This window comes from Bos indicus x Bos taurus, chromosome 19 (assembly GCF_003369695.1).
Source record: "Bos indicus x Bos taurus breed Angus x Brahman F1 hybrid chromosome 19, Bos_hybrid_MaternalHap_v2.0, whole genome shotgun sequence".
Classification (NCBI taxonomy): Eukaryota; Metazoa; Chordata; class Mammalia; order Artiodactyla; family Bovidae; genus Bos; species Bos indicus x Bos taurus.
In genome coordinates, this window is record NC_040094.1 from 7,469,779 (window position 1) to 7,488,763 (window position 18,985).

General features: G+C 41.1%; 1 protein-coding gene across 1 annotated transcript in view; it reads left to right on the forward strand.

Annotated features, from left to right (window-relative positions):
• The window catches only part of LOC113878493 (phosphatidylcholine transfer protein-like), a 42,985-nt gene extending 33,142 nt beyond the window's left edge, over positions 1 to 9,843 (forward strand). Inside the window, exons 2-6 of the mRNA XM_027519638.1 lie at positions 1,940 to 2,054; positions 5,623 to 5,702; positions 7,119 to 7,290; positions 8,271 to 8,338; positions 9,462 to 9,843. Of these exons, the coding sequence (XP_027375439.1) occupies positions 1,940 to 2,054; positions 5,623 to 5,702; positions 7,119 to 7,290; positions 8,271 to 8,338; positions 9,462 to 9,527 (501 nt within the window). The 3' untranslated portion in view covers positions 9,528 to 9,843. The remainder of the gene's footprint in view (positions 1 to 1,939; positions 2,055 to 5,622; positions 5,703 to 7,118; positions 7,291 to 8,270; positions 8,339 to 9,461) is intronic.
• The last annotated feature ends 9,142 nt before the right edge of the window (positions 9,844 to 18,985 follow it).

The following is an 18,985-nucleotide window of genomic DNA, read 5'->3' on the forward strand; positions in this document are numbered from 1 at the left end:
AGAATTATGGTTATGCCACCTAAGTCAGGAGACCCTTGAAGCCTCAGGATCTCTAGAAAGATTTTCACGTTTACACCTTGACTTCACATAAGTTCTTGGAACAGTGTTTAAGGATGTAGGTTCACTCCTCTGGGGTTAGCCATTAGGACTGTGTTAGCACCTGGAAGTAGAGGTGCATTTAAAAGGTTCATTTTTGTTTCTTTTGTTTGTTTGTTTCTGTACTGGAATTAAGTCATTAGTTTAATCTTAACAAAGAACCCTTTGCCAAGAGGGTCAGGAATTGTACAATAAACTTTTTGGCAGGGGTGTCAGGAATTAGTTGTCATTGTACAGAGAGTGAAGTGTATCCCCTCCAGCCTACATCCTCACAGAATATGGCTTGAAAACAAGGAAAATCTCTTGTACTTAGAAATGATCTTTTTTTCTGAATAAAAAGGACTATGGTTTGAAGCTGGTGTTTCTTCCCCCATTTAGTTCTTTTTTTAAGCTTTTTAAAAAATTTTAATTGGAGGATAATTGCTTTACAATGTTGTGTTGGTTTCTGCAATACAATACAACAGCATGAATCAGCCATAAGTATCCATATATCCCCTCCCTCTTGTACATCTCCTCCATCCCTCCCGCTTCATCCCACCCCTCTAGGTTGTCACAGAGCACTAGGCTGAGCTCCCTGTGTTATACAACAGCTTCCACCAGCTTTCTATTTCACATATGTAGAGTAGTATATGTTTCAATGCTACTCTCAATTTGTCCCACCCTCTCCTTCTCCTGTTGTATCCACAAATCTGTTCTCTATCTACATATATCTCTTTTTCATTCTTTTATACACAAGTTTTTTATAGAAAAAAAAAAAAAGCAGTTGCTGAAAAATTCCATCTTGAAATTGGTAAAACAATAATGTTTTGGGTTTCATTATGGCCCATGGTTATCTAAAATAGTCTGAACTCTGCCTATGTGACATTTCCACATGAGTGTTTAATAAGCACTTCAAACTCAACATGCTCAAAGTAGAACTCTCGGTCAGCCCACAGGTCACCACCTCTGCAAGCTTTCTCTCTCTCAAAAATGGATCTCCCATCTACCTGGTTGTTTAAGCAAATGTTAGAAGATTTGTTCCAGCTATCTCTGTCTCTACAGCCAACCTGTCAGCAATTTCTGTTGACATTACTTGCAAAATGTTACCCTAAATTACTGACTTCTCCCCATCACTATTGTTACTGCTCTGGCCAATCGTCAACCTCTCTTCTCTGGATCATTGTACTGGTCTTCTAACCCATCTCCTTACTCATTTATGTTCTATTTTCTACCAAGAAGCAAGAACTATTAAAAAAAAATTTCCCTATTTTAAGTTATTGACTGGCTTTCCATAGCTACTAGAATAAATTTTTTTGCCCACTGCCTTGGTTCACAAAGCCCTCTGGACCCAGCCCCCACTACTTCTCTGACAGCAGCTCCTATCACTTTTCCCCATCACAGTTCTCTGGTCTCCCTGACTTTCTGTTCTTTGAGGAAGACAACCAATACATCAGCCTGTGGGCCTTCTCCCTACCAGGTATGGACATTTCTCATCTTCCCATGGCCAGCTCTTTCTAATACTCAGAACAAATTCTTCTGATAAATCCCTCATAGAGACATTCCCTGAACACCTGGTGATATACAACAAACCACCAGCCCCCCAAAACTAGACACCATTTATCACATCACCTCCTTTTATCCTACTTAAATTACCTGGGTAGCTGTCACCAGCACCTGTGGCAAAGAACAAATAGAACTATGAGAGCAAGATCAGCAAGATCTTCACCTGTTTTTTCACCATTGCATTTCCAAGACCGCAGAGGAGATGCCCAGTAGTGAGATGGCACAAGCAACTATTTTTCATATGCTGTGTAATAGCAACTGGGGAATCAATAGGCTGTTTCTATCTGTTTTCATTTTACAGCCAACTGGACTTTATGAGTATAAGTTCATTGGTACTCTGAGAGCTCCACCAGATCTACTTGTAGATATCGGTATGGATTTAGGCTATATAAGACGGCAGATCCCACAAGTTACAGGTGAGTGACGTGTATTCCTTAAAAAAAATCAGTTAGAAGGTAGAATCTATTGCTATTTTCTCTAACCAGCAGAGATAAATAGGTTTACTTTCTATTATACTATGTTTTATTTTAAATTTTGGCTTAAATATCTGAGGTGCTGCACTGAAATATGCCTTCAATATTTCTAGGACTTCCTTTTTATACTTTAATAGATTCACTCTCCTGTTTGCTTCTGTTTGAACTTACTACAAGTTTGTTGTCATCATACACACACACACACACACACACACACACACACATACATACACACATATACACCTGGAAAAGCATGGAAGACTTCTTGGAGAAAGGGGTGTCTGAGCTTTATTTGACAAATTGAACCAAAGTTTTATAAACAGCAAGAATATATATACATGGTGAGGTAAAAAGTGAAGGGTGAGTGGGTTGAGGATGTTTGGCCCAGGGAACAGTATGAGTAAAATGAAGAAGGTGTGAAACAATATGATTTTTTTTTAATCTGTGAGCAGTTGGGTGCTTTTGGGTTGTTGTGGTAACAGAATCTGGAATTAGCCTGGGAGGAGAGTCCAGGGACCCAAGGGCCTGGGCTGGTCACCTGACTACACTTCTTAGATTTTTCCCAGAAATGATGGAGAATTATGAGTGGCATTAAATAGGGGATATTTCTGGCACTTAGAGTGGGGAGTGATCTCTGCTGTCCCAGGCACAACGGAACAGACACAGCTAGCCCAGGGGCCAGAAACCCTGACACGCACTTGCTGTGGTTAGGAATGCTGGTTGCAAGGAAGAAAAGCTAACAAATTGCAGTGTAATGAAAGGAAAAAGTGTTTATTGGTTCATGACATTGAAAATCCACAGTTGTCTGGCTTCCAGGATAGCTGCACATAATAGTTCATTTCTCCAGCTTGATTCTGTCTTCTTCTGTATTGACCAGATTCTCAGGCAGATTCTGTGTCATGCAGAGAGGCCACCAGAAGATGCAGGCTAACATTCTAACCGAGTACACAACCCCAGAGGAACAGGAACTTTTCTACTGATGGCATCCAGAGTCTCAGGATTGGCTCTTATCGCCTCAGCCTGGATCATATATTATTTCCTTCAGCATGCTTGTCATGGTTTAGGGCCGCATACTATTTTCAGCTACTCTTACTTTATGGGGAATGGTGGTGCCGTATATTCGAGGGAGAAGCCAGGTGTTCTCTGGCCATCTCCCTGCCAGTTGTGATTCAGTCATGTGCTGTAGCCATTTACAGAGCCTCTGATGTGATGTGTGGTACTTGCTATCAACAGTCCACACTATGGAGTATGGTCCAGAGGCTGCAGTAGTTTGACTTTTCTGGAATCATCCTGAGGTTCTTAACCTAACTCTGGTCCTCCCAGATCTTCTATAAGCCACCTGAGAACTTTACCAAGACACTTTTGGGCCTAAACTTGCTAGAGTGGCAAGCCAGGATTCTGTCCACATATGCCTTCCCTGAACTAATCACTGTGACCATGTTCTGCTCATTTTCTCAGCCCTGAAATTAACACTGAGTCAGTCTGGGAATACCAGATCACCTGACCTGCCTCTTGAGAAATCTGTATACAGGTCAGGAAGCAACAGTTAGAACTGGACATGTAACAACAGACTGGTTCCAAATAGGAAAAGGAGTATGTCAAGGCTGTATACTGTCATCCTGCTTATTTAACTTATATGCAGAGTATATCATGAGAAATGCTGGGCTGGATGAACCACAAGCTGGAATCAAGATTGCTGGGAGAAATATCAATAACCTCAGATATGGAGATGACACCAGCCTTATGGCAGAAAGTGAAGAGGAACTAAAAAGCCTCTTGATGAAGGTGAAAGAGGAGAGTAAAAAAGTTGGCTTAAAGCTCAACATTCAGAAAATGAAGATCATGGCATCTGGCCCCATCACTTCATGGCAAATAGATTGGGAAACAGTGGAAACAGTGGCTGACTTTATTTTGGGGGGCTCCAAAAATCACTGCAGATGGTGACTGCAGCCATGAAATTAAAAGACGCTTACTCCTTGGAAGGAAAGTGATGACCAACCTAGACATTATATTAAAAAGCAGACATTTATACTTTGCCAACAAAAGTCCGCAGAGTCAAAGCTATGGTTTTTCCAGTAGTCATGTATGGATGTGAGAGTTGGACTATAAAGAAAGCTGAGTGCTGAAGAATTGATGCTTTTGAACTGTGGTGTTGGAGAAGACTCTTGAGAGTCCCTTGGACTGCAAAGAGATCCAACCAGTCCATCCTAAAGGAGATCAGCCCTGGGTGTTCATTGGAAGGACTAATGTTGAAACTGAAACTCAAATACTTTGGCCACCTGATGCGAAGAGCTGACTCATTTGAAAAGATCCTGATGCTGGGAAAGATTGAAGGCAGGAGAAGAAGGGGATGACAGAGGATGAGATGATTGGATGGCATCACCAACTCAATGGACATGAGTTTGAGTAAACCCTGGGAGTTGATGATGGACAGGGAGGCCTGGCATACTGTGGTCCATAAGGTCTCAGAGTCAGACATGACTGAGTGACTGAACTGAACTTAACAGTCCTGCTTAAACCACATAGTGAAGAAGGAGGTAAAAGGTGATGCCCTGAAGGAGCATGAGATTCTGGTGCAAGAAGGGGAAAGTCATAGCAGAGCAGGCAAAAGCAGATGTCCACTCATTCCCTTCCTTTAAGGTCATCTTCAACCTCTTGTAGTAATGGACTGATAAATTTTTTACTCCATGTTCTGCTTCTAATAGGTTTTCTTTCTTTCAAAAGCTGAATTAAATAACACCTTTCTGTGCTGTCAGCACCTTCTCTAGGGATTCTCTTGGTTCCTTCAGAAGCTTAGGCTTGGCTCCTCTTCTAAATGGTTAGTTAGAAGCTTCCCACACAGCTTGAGGGCAGAGGCTGTGCACTTCATAGCATCGCTTTGCTCTCTCTCTCCAAGAGCCGATGCTATTTGCACACAGTAGCATGGTGGGTTTAAGGAGATTTGGTTCCTGTAACTATGATATAAAGCAACACGGGAGAGAGGCAAGAAACTTACAGTTAACATAGTTAAGCCACTTTCTAGCTTTTTCAGAAGGACACTAACCTCTCTTGAAACTTCATTTCTAAGCTGCTCATTTCCAGGACACCTGTAATATGTCACAAAATTTAAGATGAGGAGAAAGGTCACAACAGAAAAATTATTGGCACTGTAGTGTCATCTGATGATTACCAAGATTTTAGAACTTGAAAATTTATTTTTGGATGCCTAATTTTGTTTCACTGCATTCTGTCTTAGAATGTTGTTTGTGGTATACAATGAACAAGTTATGTTGGGTTCTTTTATTTCTACTGTGTTTTTCTATCTACCAGGCACTGTACCTGGACAACAAGATTTCAGTGGTTCTAAATATCTGACTTTCTCTAAAATTCAATGCCTTGTGAGTTAGTGGTTTATTACCCTACAAGGTTGTCATATCAAAGGTTCTTGTTAATTGAAGCCAAAGGAACTTCCAGATGTAATAACGTCTTTTGTGTTGTTTTTTTTGTTTGTTTGTTTTGCTTTGTCTAATAGAAGCCTATGAAACAGAATGCGATGGAGAAACAGTGACCTACATGAAAATGGAGTTCCCTTTTTTTGTGTCCAGCAGAGATGTATCCTTTTCGAATGCATACTATTATTCAGCTTTCTAAGTGTCTTTGTTCTTCATGGCCATGACTCAATGGCGGTATATCCAGAAGGTGGACAACATTGTCTTTGACTCTTGCATAAGCATCTGCTAAAGCTGTTACTTCTTGTGTAGCTTTCAGAGATCTCAGTGTGATTTCTGGGTCTGACGACATGGAGCATCTATAATTGTGGGAAGGCAGCTCATACTTTCCTGAGATTTTTCCTAGAAAATCCTTGTACCACAGATTTGGGGGCGTGAAAACAACTTTTCCTTCAGAGTATTCACTACACTCCCTCAGTCTGTAGAGGAGGAAGCCGGGCCCCAGAGAGTTAAGGTGACCGAGGCGCACAGTCAGGCGGTGAGCAGCCGACTCGGGGATGGAACTCAGGCCCCGCGTTTCCAGCTCTCTCCACCGCCCCTCCTCCCCCAGCATTGGCTCTGGACCCTGTGTGTGTGTGTTTCCTGCTCAGTTTCTTAACATTGAATTACCTTCCCTGTAATAGTGCCTTACACATGGTGGCTGGTCTGTGAATCTTTATTGCGATGAAATGATTATATTACTCTTGGTGAACCAGAACCAGTGAGGACATTTGCCTACTACTATTTGGATATCCACATAGCTTCCTGTGGTCACCAGGTGTAAGTAACCTTGCCTGACCATCCTCTGTGCCCAGAGGTCAATGATTAGGGCTTAAGGGGACGACAGAGAACAATGACCCCGTTGTTTCCTGCGTGAGATTCTGCTCCAGTCTTTCTCCAATGCCCCCACCAAGCCTGTCTACAGGCAGTGTTCCTCTCTGTTCTTGCACAGTGAAGCCGAATCTCAGAAAAATTAAGTTACCCAGGATCACAGCTGGTAAATGACCAATCCTCTGAGATCTCATTGCTTTATTGGAGAAAGGAGGAGTGGGTTCCCCTCATAATTAGAGCAGCAAGGAATCATTGACAGCTGGGTAATGCATGCTCTTGAGCTTCCCAGGTGGCTCAGTGGTGAAGAATCTGCCTGCCAGTACAAGATATGTAGGAGCTGTGGGTTTGAGCCCTGGGTCAGGAAGATTCCCTTGAGAAGGACATGGCAACCCACTCCAGTATTCTTGCCTGGGAAATCCTATGGACAGAAGAACCTGTCAGGCTACAGTCCATGGGGTTGCAAAGAGTCAGACACCAGCTGGAAACTGAGTATGTACACCATGCCTGCTATGAAAAGAGAACCCCAGGTGGGAGGTGACAGGGCTCTGCAGGGAAGTTAGGCAGATCAAGCAGGCAGTGAACTGGCAGATTAAGGGAGCAAACACCAAGTGGAGGCAACAAAACAATTGCCTTTTGCTTCTGACTTGTGGGCTTTCCTTTCATCCATCTGAGAGGTTTGACTCTGGCCTTGCCTTGACTGGCAGTGTAGTGCGTCTATGTGAAGCAGCGGCGAGACCTGGACTTCAGAGGGCGGAAGATTCAGGTGGTCCTGGCCAAGGGCACCTCGCTGCCACAGTTTCCAGAGAGGCCAGGCTTCATCCGGGTGAGGCAGTGCCAGGTGAAGCTGGCTGTGGAGAGCGATGGCCATAACCGGAGCAAAGGTAAAATGAAGGCAGCTGTTGGTGTGTGGTGCACCCTGTGAAGGCTGCGGTGACTGTGAGGCTCAGAAAATGCAGGATGCATTTCCCCTGAGGTCAGAGAACTGGGCATGGCTTCAAAGGAAACAGAGGAGACTCAATTCACCCCTGACGTTTGGCTGCAATGCAAGGTGGATGTTTAAATCTGATCAATCTATTTTTTACTTACTCTTGCATTGTCCAAATGAAATCAGAACATCGAAGTGAACCAAAAGGTTAGGAATTCACTTCAGGCTGCTCTTGTTCTGCACATTCTGGCTGGAGGTGAGCAGGAAACCTAGTGGGACCATCTCTGAGGAGGTACCTCTCACTCAGCAAAAACTAAGGGACTCAGGACCTGTCTGCCTTGAGTTCCATACTCAGGAGAGAATCTGGGAGGGGTTTATGTGGCTACCTGCTGGACTGGAATGGGTGTGGCCTGGAGACTGCAGGGAAATCTGAACATTGTTCTGGTGTGTGTTAGATCTGCCGCCTTGGATGCATCACCCCACTCTTCTAAGTCTCAATTTTATCATTTATAAACTGGAGTTTAATTTTATCAATGTTTATAATGAAGATAATTGAGAGCAATAACTGAGATACATATCCAAATATCTAGTACTTATGCTATGCTATGCAATGCTATGCTAAGTCACTTCAGTCATGTCAAACTCTATGGACTGTAGCCCCCCAGGCTCCTCTGTCCATGGGGATTCTCCAGGCAAGAATACTGGACTGGATTGCCATGCCCTCCCCATCTAACACTTGCCATGGGTTTAAGACATAGCAGCAGAATGTGCTTTGACTGTTTGCCAAAGTGTGTATTTAAGTGTCCCATAAAGGAGATGGGAGAGTCCACTTGAATTGTGTCTACCTCCCTCCTTAATTTTTGGCCTGAATGTAAACCTGGATGTTTGCTGCTGTATTTTTCCTCCTTTTTAATTGCCCTTTCTTTCCCTCTCTAGTATTAATTTATTGGTTCATAAACCCTGGTGGCTGGATTCCATCCTGGCTCATCAACTTGCTTGTCAAGGTGAGACCCCCAGAGGCAGGGGGGAAGCGTGCTTGACAAATGTTGACTTACCCTGTGGGGCTGTTAGGCTGAAGAGATGTGCAATCTCAGGACTCATGATGCTCTTTTACGAAGCAGCACGGTTGACTGACTCTGGTTAGGACTGGGGTTGCCAACACCCAGGACTGAGGCTGGGACAAAAGACCAAACTCTTCACCTGGAACATCAGCTCCCCACTACTTTCCCACCAAGATCCCGCCAGCATCACTCTCTGGAACCTTTGGACAATAACCTGCTCCTTGTAGGAACAAGGGTGCCTGTGGGCCCTGTATCTGCTTATGGAGGAGTTAGGCCAACATGGCTTGGGAGACAATGAGATATGCTCAAGCCTGGGGAAGCCTCCAGTTTCATTTCTGTGTTTTCTTTCTATAAGGAGAAGGGACTTCAGTGGTATGCAGATCACTCATGGAGACCATTCAGTCTGCTTTGTGAGGTCCTACTTACGGGCTGGTGGGCTCACCAATTCACAGGGAGAGTAAGAAAGTACACAAACTTGAGTAAAACACATCATAGTTTGAATTCTGGTCCCTACTTCCAACTATGTAATCTAGGGAAGCTATCAGTTTCTCCCCTCAAAAAAAAAAAAAAAAAAAAAAAACACGGGGATGGATATTTCCACAATGTAGAGAAGGAGTAACCAAAACAACATTTGGGGAAAGTCTGGGCAATGTTCAACACTAACTAAGAGAAGACATATCCTGCCTCTTGCTCCCAATTCTTACCAATTTCTAATTTTGTAAAGCAAGTCCTTTCTTTCATCTTTTTGGAAGAATCACACAGCCCAGCCCAGTCCCATTTCCTGAGTTTTCTTTTTCTTTTCAAAAATAGTCTCTTAGAATTGTCTTAGCTTTCTACTAGCAAAAGCTAAAATATGCAAGGTCTGAAAACTGTGGCCCCTACTTTACCTGTGCCCTGAGTCTTACCTTTTTCATCATCAGTGCCAACATTCTGTTGAAATCTTACCAGGAGCCCTATTGTCATATTTATTATTCCCCAAGGCATCTTCCTTCACCTTTGCCACATCCTGAGAGTCAAGAGTAGTTGCTGTGAGGACAGAGTAATGACAATCTCCTTTTCTTTGCAGAATGGAATTCCTGGCTTCCTGGCTGACCTGGAGGATGCCTGCCTGAGGTACCAGGGGAGAACCTAAGAGATTTGGGAGCTTTTTGTTCATGAATGATGTCCCTGGAAGTGCCACAACTACTGCTGCTCAGGATGTCTGTCATTTTTCCATCTCAGAAGCCTGCACATACTCCAGCACCTTGTGCCCAAGGGTGCCAGCCTGATGCCTGGCTTCCTTTCCCATTCTCCCCACTCTGGGACACACTGCCTTGTTTCACTGTAGAATGTGGGTCAGATTCGGAAAACCCTTGAAGAAAAACTCAGAAGTCTTTGTGGATGGACTTACCAAAATGCTCCAAAGACATACAATTCTAAATCAAAAACATAGGAATATTTTTTATATATAATTTATTTTTTTATTGAAAGATAATTGCTTTACAGAATTTTGTCATTTTCTGTCAAACCTTAACACGAATGGTGTATGTGTATATATATATATATCTCCTCCCTTTTGAACTTCCCTCTGGTCTCCCTCCCCATCCCACCCCTCTAGATTGAGAACATAGGAATCTTTTGATTTCCATCTCAGTTGAAGATCTTCTCCCTGATTTAAAGAAGCAAACTGAGGATAATAAAGATGGACGGGTGGGTTGTCCTCCATATTGTTCAAGTTGCCACTCAATTCTTTGAGGAATTAAAGAAACCTATATTATCTTACAAACCAGGCCTTTATTATAACTGAAAAGGGGGCTCTAGGAAGAATCCAAAGCCCACTTGTCCTTTTTACCAATGCCCAAATGTACCCTTTTCATCTTAAAATGTTTGCAGATATTCTAAAAGTTATGAACTTAAGGAACAAAAGTCCTGGGTGCAACTTCCATCCTTTCTTTGTGTCTTTGACATATAAATATTCTACATAGTCTTCTCTAGGATACAAAGGAATCTCATAAGAAGGAGAGAAAAAAGTCCATTTTGATAATTAGGAGCAGGAAACATCTTAAAAGTCTCACTTGTAAATATTAGTAAAAAACTATCTGAGCAGATAACCTTAATTTATTCCATCTTCCAGAATCACAATGGACCCAAATCTTCTTTTATAAACCCCTGAGTTTCATATTATCATATCTGTTTATTTCTTTCTCTATCTATATGCTATAGTGAATTTTTTGTATTTCTGAATGATATTTCCAAAGTTATTTTTAAAGGCTCCAGTAATTGACTTGAAGTTCAACAAAAAATATACAAATCAAGTGTACTATCAGAAATATAGAAACTAACCCAAATGTTTTCCAGATTCATGTGATCTAGGATAATATTTGGCAAATAAACCTATTTTACAAGGACAATTGAGTGGTGCTACAAAAACACTGAAAATACCCTCATTTTAATCTGGTAATATACCCAAACTTTTATACTATTCATGGGGTTCTCAAGGCAAGAATACTGAAGTAGTTTGCCATTCCCTTCTCCAGTGGACCACATTCTGTCAGACCTCTCCACCATGACCCGCCCATCTTGGGTGGACCCACAGGCATGGCTTAGTTTCACTGAGTTAGACAAGGCTGTGGTCCTAGTGTGATTAGATTGACTAGTTTTCTGTGATTATGGTTTCAATGTATCTGCCCTCTTGCAACACCTACTGTCTTATTTGGGTTTCTCTTACCTTGGACGTGGGTATCTCTTCACGGCTGCTTGAGCAAAGCGCAGAGTAGAGCACGGATGGCTGAGATGGGGCACAGAGCACGGCCGAGAGGAACTAACCCATGTCTGAGGTCAGGGGACAGAATGGGAAAGACGAGAGATCTCTTCAAGAAAATTAGAGATAGCAAGGGAACATTTCATGCAAAGATGAGCTAGATAAAGGACAGAAATGGTATGGACCTAATAGAAGCAGAAGATATTAAGAAGAGGTGGCAGGAATACACAGAAGAACTGTACAAAAAAGATCTTCACAACCAAGATAATCACTATGGTGTGATCACTGACCTAGAGCCAGACATCATGGAATGTGAAGTTAAGTGGGCCTTAGAAAGCATCACTACGAACAAAGCTAGTGGAGGTGATGGAATTCCAGTTGAGCTATTTCAAATCCTGAAAGATGATGGTGTGAAAGTGCTGCACTCAATATGCCAGCATATTTGGAAAACTCAGCAATGGCCACCTGGAAAAGCAGTCCTTTTCCAGGACTGGAAAAGGTCAGTTTTCATTCCAATCCCAAAGAAAAGCAATGCAAAAATATGCTCAAACTACCGCACAATTGCACTCATCTCACATGCTAGTAAAGTAATGCTCAAAATTCTCCAAGCCAGGCTTCAGCAATATGTGAACCATGAACTTCCAGATGTTCAAGCTGGTTTTAGAAAAGGCAGAGGAACCAGAGATCAAATTGCCAACATCCACTGGATCATTGAAAAAGCAACAGAGTTCCAGAAAAAACATCTATTTCTGCTTTATTGACTATGCCAAAACCTTTGACTGTGTGAATATCAAGAAACTGTGGAAAAGTCTGAAAGAGATGGGAATAGCAGACCACCTGACCCGCCTCTTGAGAAATCTGTATGCAGGTCAGGAAGCAACAGTTAGAACTGGACATGGAACAACAGACTGGTTCCAAATAGGAAAAGGAGTACGTCAAGGCTGTATATTGTCACCCTGCTTATTTAACTTATATGCAGAGTACATCATGAGAAACGCTGGACTGGAAGAAACACAAGTTGGAATCAAGATTGCCGGGAGAAATCTCAATAACCTCAGATATGCAGATGACACCACCCTTATGGCAGAAAGTGAAGAGGAACTCAAAAGCCTCTTGATGAAAGTGAAAGAGGAGAGTGAAAAAGTTGGCTTAAAGCTCAACATTCAGAAAACGAAGATCATGGCATCTGGTCCCATCACTTCATGGGAAATAGATGGGAAAAGAGTGGAAACAGTGTCAGACTTTATTTTTGGGGGCTCCAAAATCACTGCAGATGGTGACTCCAGCCATGAAATTAAAAGACGCTTACTTCTTGGAAGGAAAGTTATGTCCAACATGGATATCATATTTAAAAGCAGAGACATTACTTTTCCATCAAAGGTCCGTCTAGTCAAGGCTATGGTTTTTCCAGTGGTCATGTATGGATGTGAGAGTTGGACTGTGAAGAAGGCTGAGCGCCAAAGAATTGATGCTTTTAAACTGTGGTGTTGGAGAAGACTCTTGAGAGTCCCTTGGACTGCAAGGAGATCCAACCAGTCCATTCTGAAGGAGATCAGCCCTGGGATTTCTTTGGAAGGAATGATGCTAAAGCTGAAACTCCAGTACTTTGGCCACCTCATGGGAAGAGTTGACTCATTGGAAAAGACTCTGATGCTGGGAGGGATTGGGGGCAAGAGGAGAAGGGGACGACAGAGGATGAGATGGCTGGATGGCATCACTGACTTGACGGACGTGAGTCTGAGTGAACTCCGGGAGTTGGTGATGGACAGGGAGGCCTGGCATGCTACGATTCATGGGGTCGCAAAGAGTCGGATACTACTGAGCGACTGATCTGATCTGATCTGAATAATAAGCAATGTTGAGCATTTTTTCATCTATTTATTAGCCATCTGTATGTCTTCTTTGTGAAATATCTAAATCTTTTGCCCACTTTTTGATTTGGTTGTTTGTTTTTCTGATATTGAACTGTATAACTTCATGAACTTCTTGTATGTTTTTGAAATTCATTTACAATTTTCTCCCATTCTGAGGTTCATCTTTTCATCTTATTTATGGTTTCATTTGCTGTGCAAAAGTTTTTAACTTTAATTAAGTACCATTTAAAAAAAAATTCTGTTACTCTAAGAGATGTGTCATAGAGGATCTTGCTATGATTTATGTCATAGAATGTTTTGCCTGTGTTTTCCTCTAAGAGTTTTATACTTTCTGGACTTACATTTAGGTCTTTAATCCATTTTGAGTTTATTCTTTTGTATGGTGTTAGGAAGTGTCCCAATTGCATTCTTTTACATGTAACTGTCTAGTCTAGCTAATTTTAAAATGCTTCAAAGGACCCTGAAATTTCTGTGTGTTGATTTTATATCCTGCAACTTTACTGTAGTCATTGATTATTTCTAGTAATTTTCTGGTGGATTCTTTAGGGTTTTCTATGTAGAGGATCATGTCATCTGCAAATAGTGAGAGTTTTACTTCTTCTTTTCCAATTTGGATTCCTTTTATTTCTTTTTCTGCTCTGATTGCTGTGGCCAAAACTTCCAAAACTATGTTGAATAGTAATGGTGAAAGTGGGCACCCTTGTCTTGTTCCTGACTTTAGAGGAAATGCTTTCAATTTTTCACCATTGAGGATAATGTTTGCTGTGGGTTTGTCATATATAGCTTTTATTATGTTGAGGTATGTTCCTTCTATTCCTGCTTTCTGGAGAGTTTTTATCATAAATGGATGTTGAATTTTGTCAAAGGCTTTCTCTGCATCTATTGAGATAATCATATGGTTTTTATTTTTCAATTTGTTAATGTGGTGTATTACATTGATTGATTTGTGGATATTGAAGAATCCTTGCATCCCTGGGATAAAGCCCACTTGATCATGGTGTATGATCTTTTTAATGTGTTGTTGGATTCTGATTGCTAGAATTTTGTTTAGGATTTTTGCATCTATGTTCATCAGTGATATTGGCCTGTAGTTTTCTTTTTTTGTGGGATCTTTGTCAGGTTTTGGTATTAGGGTGATGGTGGCCTCATAGAATGAGTTTGGAAGTTTACCTTCCTCTGCAATTTTCTGGAAGAGTTTGAGCAGGATTAAAGACCTATATATAGAAAACTATAAAACACTGGTGAAAGAAATCAAAGAGGACACTAATAGATGGAGAAATATACCATGTTCATGGATTGGAAGAATCAATATAGTGAAAATGAGTATACTACCCAAAGCAATTTATAGATTCAACGCAATCCCTATCAAGCTACCAACAGTATTCTTCACAGAGCTAGAACAAATAATTTCACAATTTGTATGGAAATACAAAAAACCTCGAATAGCCAAAGCGATCTTGAGAAAGAAGAATGGAACTGGAGGAATCAACCTACCTGACTTCAGGCTCTACTACAAAGCCACAGTTATCAAGACAGTATGGTACTGGCACAAAGACAGAAATATTGATCAATGGAATAAAATAGAAAGCCCAGAGATAAATCCACGCACATATGGACACCTTATCTTCGACAAAGGAGGCAAGAATATACAATGGATTAAAGACAATCTCTTTAACAAGTGGTGCTGGGAAATATGGTCAACCACTTGTAAAAGAATGAAACTGGACCACTTTCTAACACCATACACAAAAATAAACTCAAAATGGATTAAAGATCTAAACGTAAGACCAGAAACTATAAAACTCCTAGAGGAGAACATAGGCAAAACACTCTCCGACATACATCACAGCAGGATCCTCTATGACCCACCTCCCAGAATATTGGAAATAAAAGCAAAAATAAACAAATGGGACCTAATTAACCTTAAAAGCTTCTGCACATCAAAGGAAACTATTAGCAAGGTGAAAAGACAGCCTTCAGAATGGGAGAAAATAATAGCAAATGAAGCAACGGACAAACAACTAATCTCAAAAATATACAAGCAACTCCTACAGCTCAACTCCAGAAAAATAAACGACCCAATCAAAAAATGGGCCAAAGAACTAAATAGACATTTCTCCAAAAAAGACATACAGATGGCTAACAAACACATGAAAAGATGCTCAACATCACTCATTATCAGAGAAATGCAAATCAAAACCACTAAGAGGTACCATTTCACACCAGTCAGAATGGCTGCAATCCAAAAGTCTACAAATAATAAATGCTGGAGAGGGTGTGGAGAAAAGGGAACCCTCTTACACTATTGGTGGGAATGCAAACTAGTACAGTCACTATGGAGAACAGTGTGGAGATTCCTTAAAAAACTGGAAATAGAACTGCCTTATGATCCAGCAACCCCACTGCTGGGCATACACACTGAGGAAACCAGAAGGGAAAGAGACACGTGTACCCCAATGTTCATCGCAGCACTGTTTATAATAGCCAAGACATGGAAGCAACCTAGATGTCCATCAGCAGATGAATGGATAAGAAAGCTGTGGTACATATACACAATGGAGTATTACTCAGCCATTAAAAAGAATACATTTGAATCAGTTCTAATTAGGTGGATGAAACTGGAGCCTATTATACAGAGTGAAGTAAGCCAGAAGGAAAAACATAAATACAGTATACTAACGCATATATATGGAATTTAGAAAGATGGTAACAATAACCCGGTGTACGAGACAGCAAAAGAGACACTGATGTATAGAACAGTCTTTGGACTCTGTGGGAGAGGGAGAGGGTGGGAAGATTTGGGAGAATGGCAATGAAACATGTAAAATATCATGTAGGAAACGAGTTGCCAGTCCAGGTTCGATGCATGATGCTGGATGCTTGGGGCTGGTGCACTGGGACGGCCCAGAGGGATGGTATGGGGAGGGAGGAGGGAGGAGGGTTCGGGATGGGGAGCACATGTATACCTGTGGCGGATTCATTTTGATATTTGGCAAAACTAATACAATTATGTAAAGTTTAAAAATAAAATAAAATTAGAGAAAAAAAAAAAAAAAAACAAAGGACCCTGAAACATCCCAAAGAGAGATATTAAACTAATTAGGTATATTTGCTATGTTAAATTACATGGGAAGCATTGTCAAATGAGTAATAAATCTCCTTAGGTTATATCATATGAGTAAATATTATTAATCTAGATATTCCAGAAATTAAATGGAACTCCTAAAACTCTCATATTTCCTAGTAAAATATTATTTGTCATAATTCTAGTCATTATCTGAAAATGTTGTATGTCACAGCAGTAAGCAAGTTTCTTCGTCGATTGCATTGTGAACAGGTCTTCAACCACATCTTCTTAAATAGTCATTCATACAGTTATTGTTTTATTTTGATGCTTTTGCAAAAGTGCTTCCTTTTCAAGAAGACTCTTAGCAAGGACTTTTTGACAAGTACAAGATTCTGACAACTTTCTGATCATACCACTGAACTGAGTAAGAAATTAAATAATTCTAATGGAAAATCTGATGACTTTATAAAGTTGTTAACTAAAAGGATCACTTATATAGGACTGTGGGAACTGATGAATGTCATTATAAAATTTATGGTTTCTGTGTGAAATATTACTGACTTTTAATCTGTGTTTTCTAGATATAAAGAGAGATTTCCTCTCAAGCTAATTATGACTTACAACAATTTGGTAAATTATACTTTTGTAAGCAGAATCAAAAGTTGTCTTTTTTATGTAACTGATTCTTCCTTTGATTGGAAACTCTTTGGTTCCAAACAACTTTAAAAATCAGGTAAATTAGGAGGTTCATTTCCCAACATGCACAAGAATCCTAAAGCATTTGAGGTACCTTGAAAATGGAGGAATTTGCCCAAATTTGTAGTTATCTCAGGTGAAATCTGTGACAAGCCTTTAGTGTGGCTTTTCTGGCCTTGATAAACATTTTAAAAATTCACTCTGAGCTTCCTTGTAAAAGATTTCCACAAAACCAGTTTTAAAACAGCCTTTATGATCAATTATACTTCTGAAATTCTCATCAGGCCAAGTACTGAAACCAGAGTTATTTTGCAAAAAAATTCATCTAAATTTGGCTATATTTGGTAGAAATTAGGATTATTTTAGAGAGAAAAAGATTGTGTTTCAGTGGATATTAGATTCAAGGTTTTTGATTTTTGGATTTTTGGTGGTTGTGGGGGAGGGGTATGGACACTTTACTTTGTGTTCTAGAATCCTCTGTACTTTTCAAAACTTCCACAAAGAATTGCTTTCATAGGAATTTTTCAAACAAAATCATGAGAAATGTCAAAGCCTTGGAGAGACCCCATGGATGCATGCACCCCACTGCCCCTTCTCCCACTAATCTCTCTGTGGTACCTTTGAGAGATGTAGGGTGAAGGAGACTTTGTAGGGTGTCCAGGCGTCTCTGCCTTACCCACTCACATTTGCCAGCCTGAGGGGAAGCCTGCCAGTCACCTTCCCTGCGCTTGGCTGCAGCAAGCAAATCTTAGATGCTAGAAAGGCTGGGCTCCTCCCTGCCTCCTGTGTCTGATCTATCCATTGAGCTTACTGACCTGAAAGAAAAAGCAGTCCAAGCATTTGTCAAGCAGCCACCTGGCTGTTTCTTTCCTTTCACATCTTGCTTCAAAGAGCCAACAGCTAAACTTTGATCACCTTCCAGCAGCTGGTACCATGCTGAACATTCAGCACCAACTGATGCTTTTAAACTTACACTGATCTGGTGACATCAGACTGTCAGGACCACTAATTTGCAAATGCCGCACAGAGAAGGCACGGAGCCTGAGTGCATGGAAACCAGAATTTGAACCCAAACCACAACTCCATCCAAACACCAGCCATTCCATGCCCTTGTTTTATTTGCTTCAAGCATGTGTTCTCTGAATGATATTTCTTCCAGTGGTCTCTTGTTTATTCTGAAGGTCTTTACCTGTCTTGTTCACTGATGTGTCCCCAGTGCCTGGAAGAGTCTGGCAAATAGCAAGTACTCAACACATGTTTGGAGGATGAGAAGATATTGAAGTGAATTAGCACATGCCTGTTCTGCCCAAGGCTATATACTGTGACCCTGCTTATTTAACTTATATGCAGAGTACATCATGAGAAATGCTGTGCTGGAAGAAGCACGAGCTGGAATCAAGATTCCCGGGAGAGACATCAATAACCTCAGATATGCAGATGACACCATTCTTATGGCAGAAAGTGAAGAAGAACTAAAGAGCCTCTTGATGAAAGTGAAAGATGAGAGTGAAAAAGTTGGCTAAACCACTACAATATTGCAAAGTAATTAGCCTCCAATTAAAATAAATAAATTAATTTAAAAAAAAAAACAATGTTCAGAACACTATCATGGCATCTGGTTCCATCCCTTCATGGCAAATAGATGGGGAAACAGTGACAGACTTCATTTTGGGGGGCTCCAAAATCACTGCAGATGCTGACTGCAGCCATGAAATGAAAAGACACTTGCTCCTTGGAAGAAAAGTTATGACCAACCTAGATAGCATATTAAGAAGCAGAGGCATTCGTTTGTCAACAAAGGTCCGTCTAGTCAAGGCTATGGTTTTTCCAGTAGTCATGTATGGATGTGAGAGTTGGACTGTGAAGAAAGCTGAGCACCAAAGAATTGATGCTTTTGAACTGTGGTGTTGGAGAAGACTCTTCAGAGTCCCGTGGACTGCAAGGTGATCCAGCCAGTCCATCCTAAAGGATATCACTCCTGAATATTCATTGGAAGGACTGATGCTGAAGTTGAAACTCCAATATTTTGGCCACCTAATATGAAGAACTGACTCACTTGAAAAGACCCTGATGCTGGGAAGGATTGAAGGCAGGAGAAGAAAGGGATGACAGAGGATGAGATGGTTGGACGGCATCACTGACTCAACAGACATGAGTTTGAGTAGGCTCCAGGAGTTGGTGATGGACAGGGAGGCCTGGCGTGCTGCAGTCCA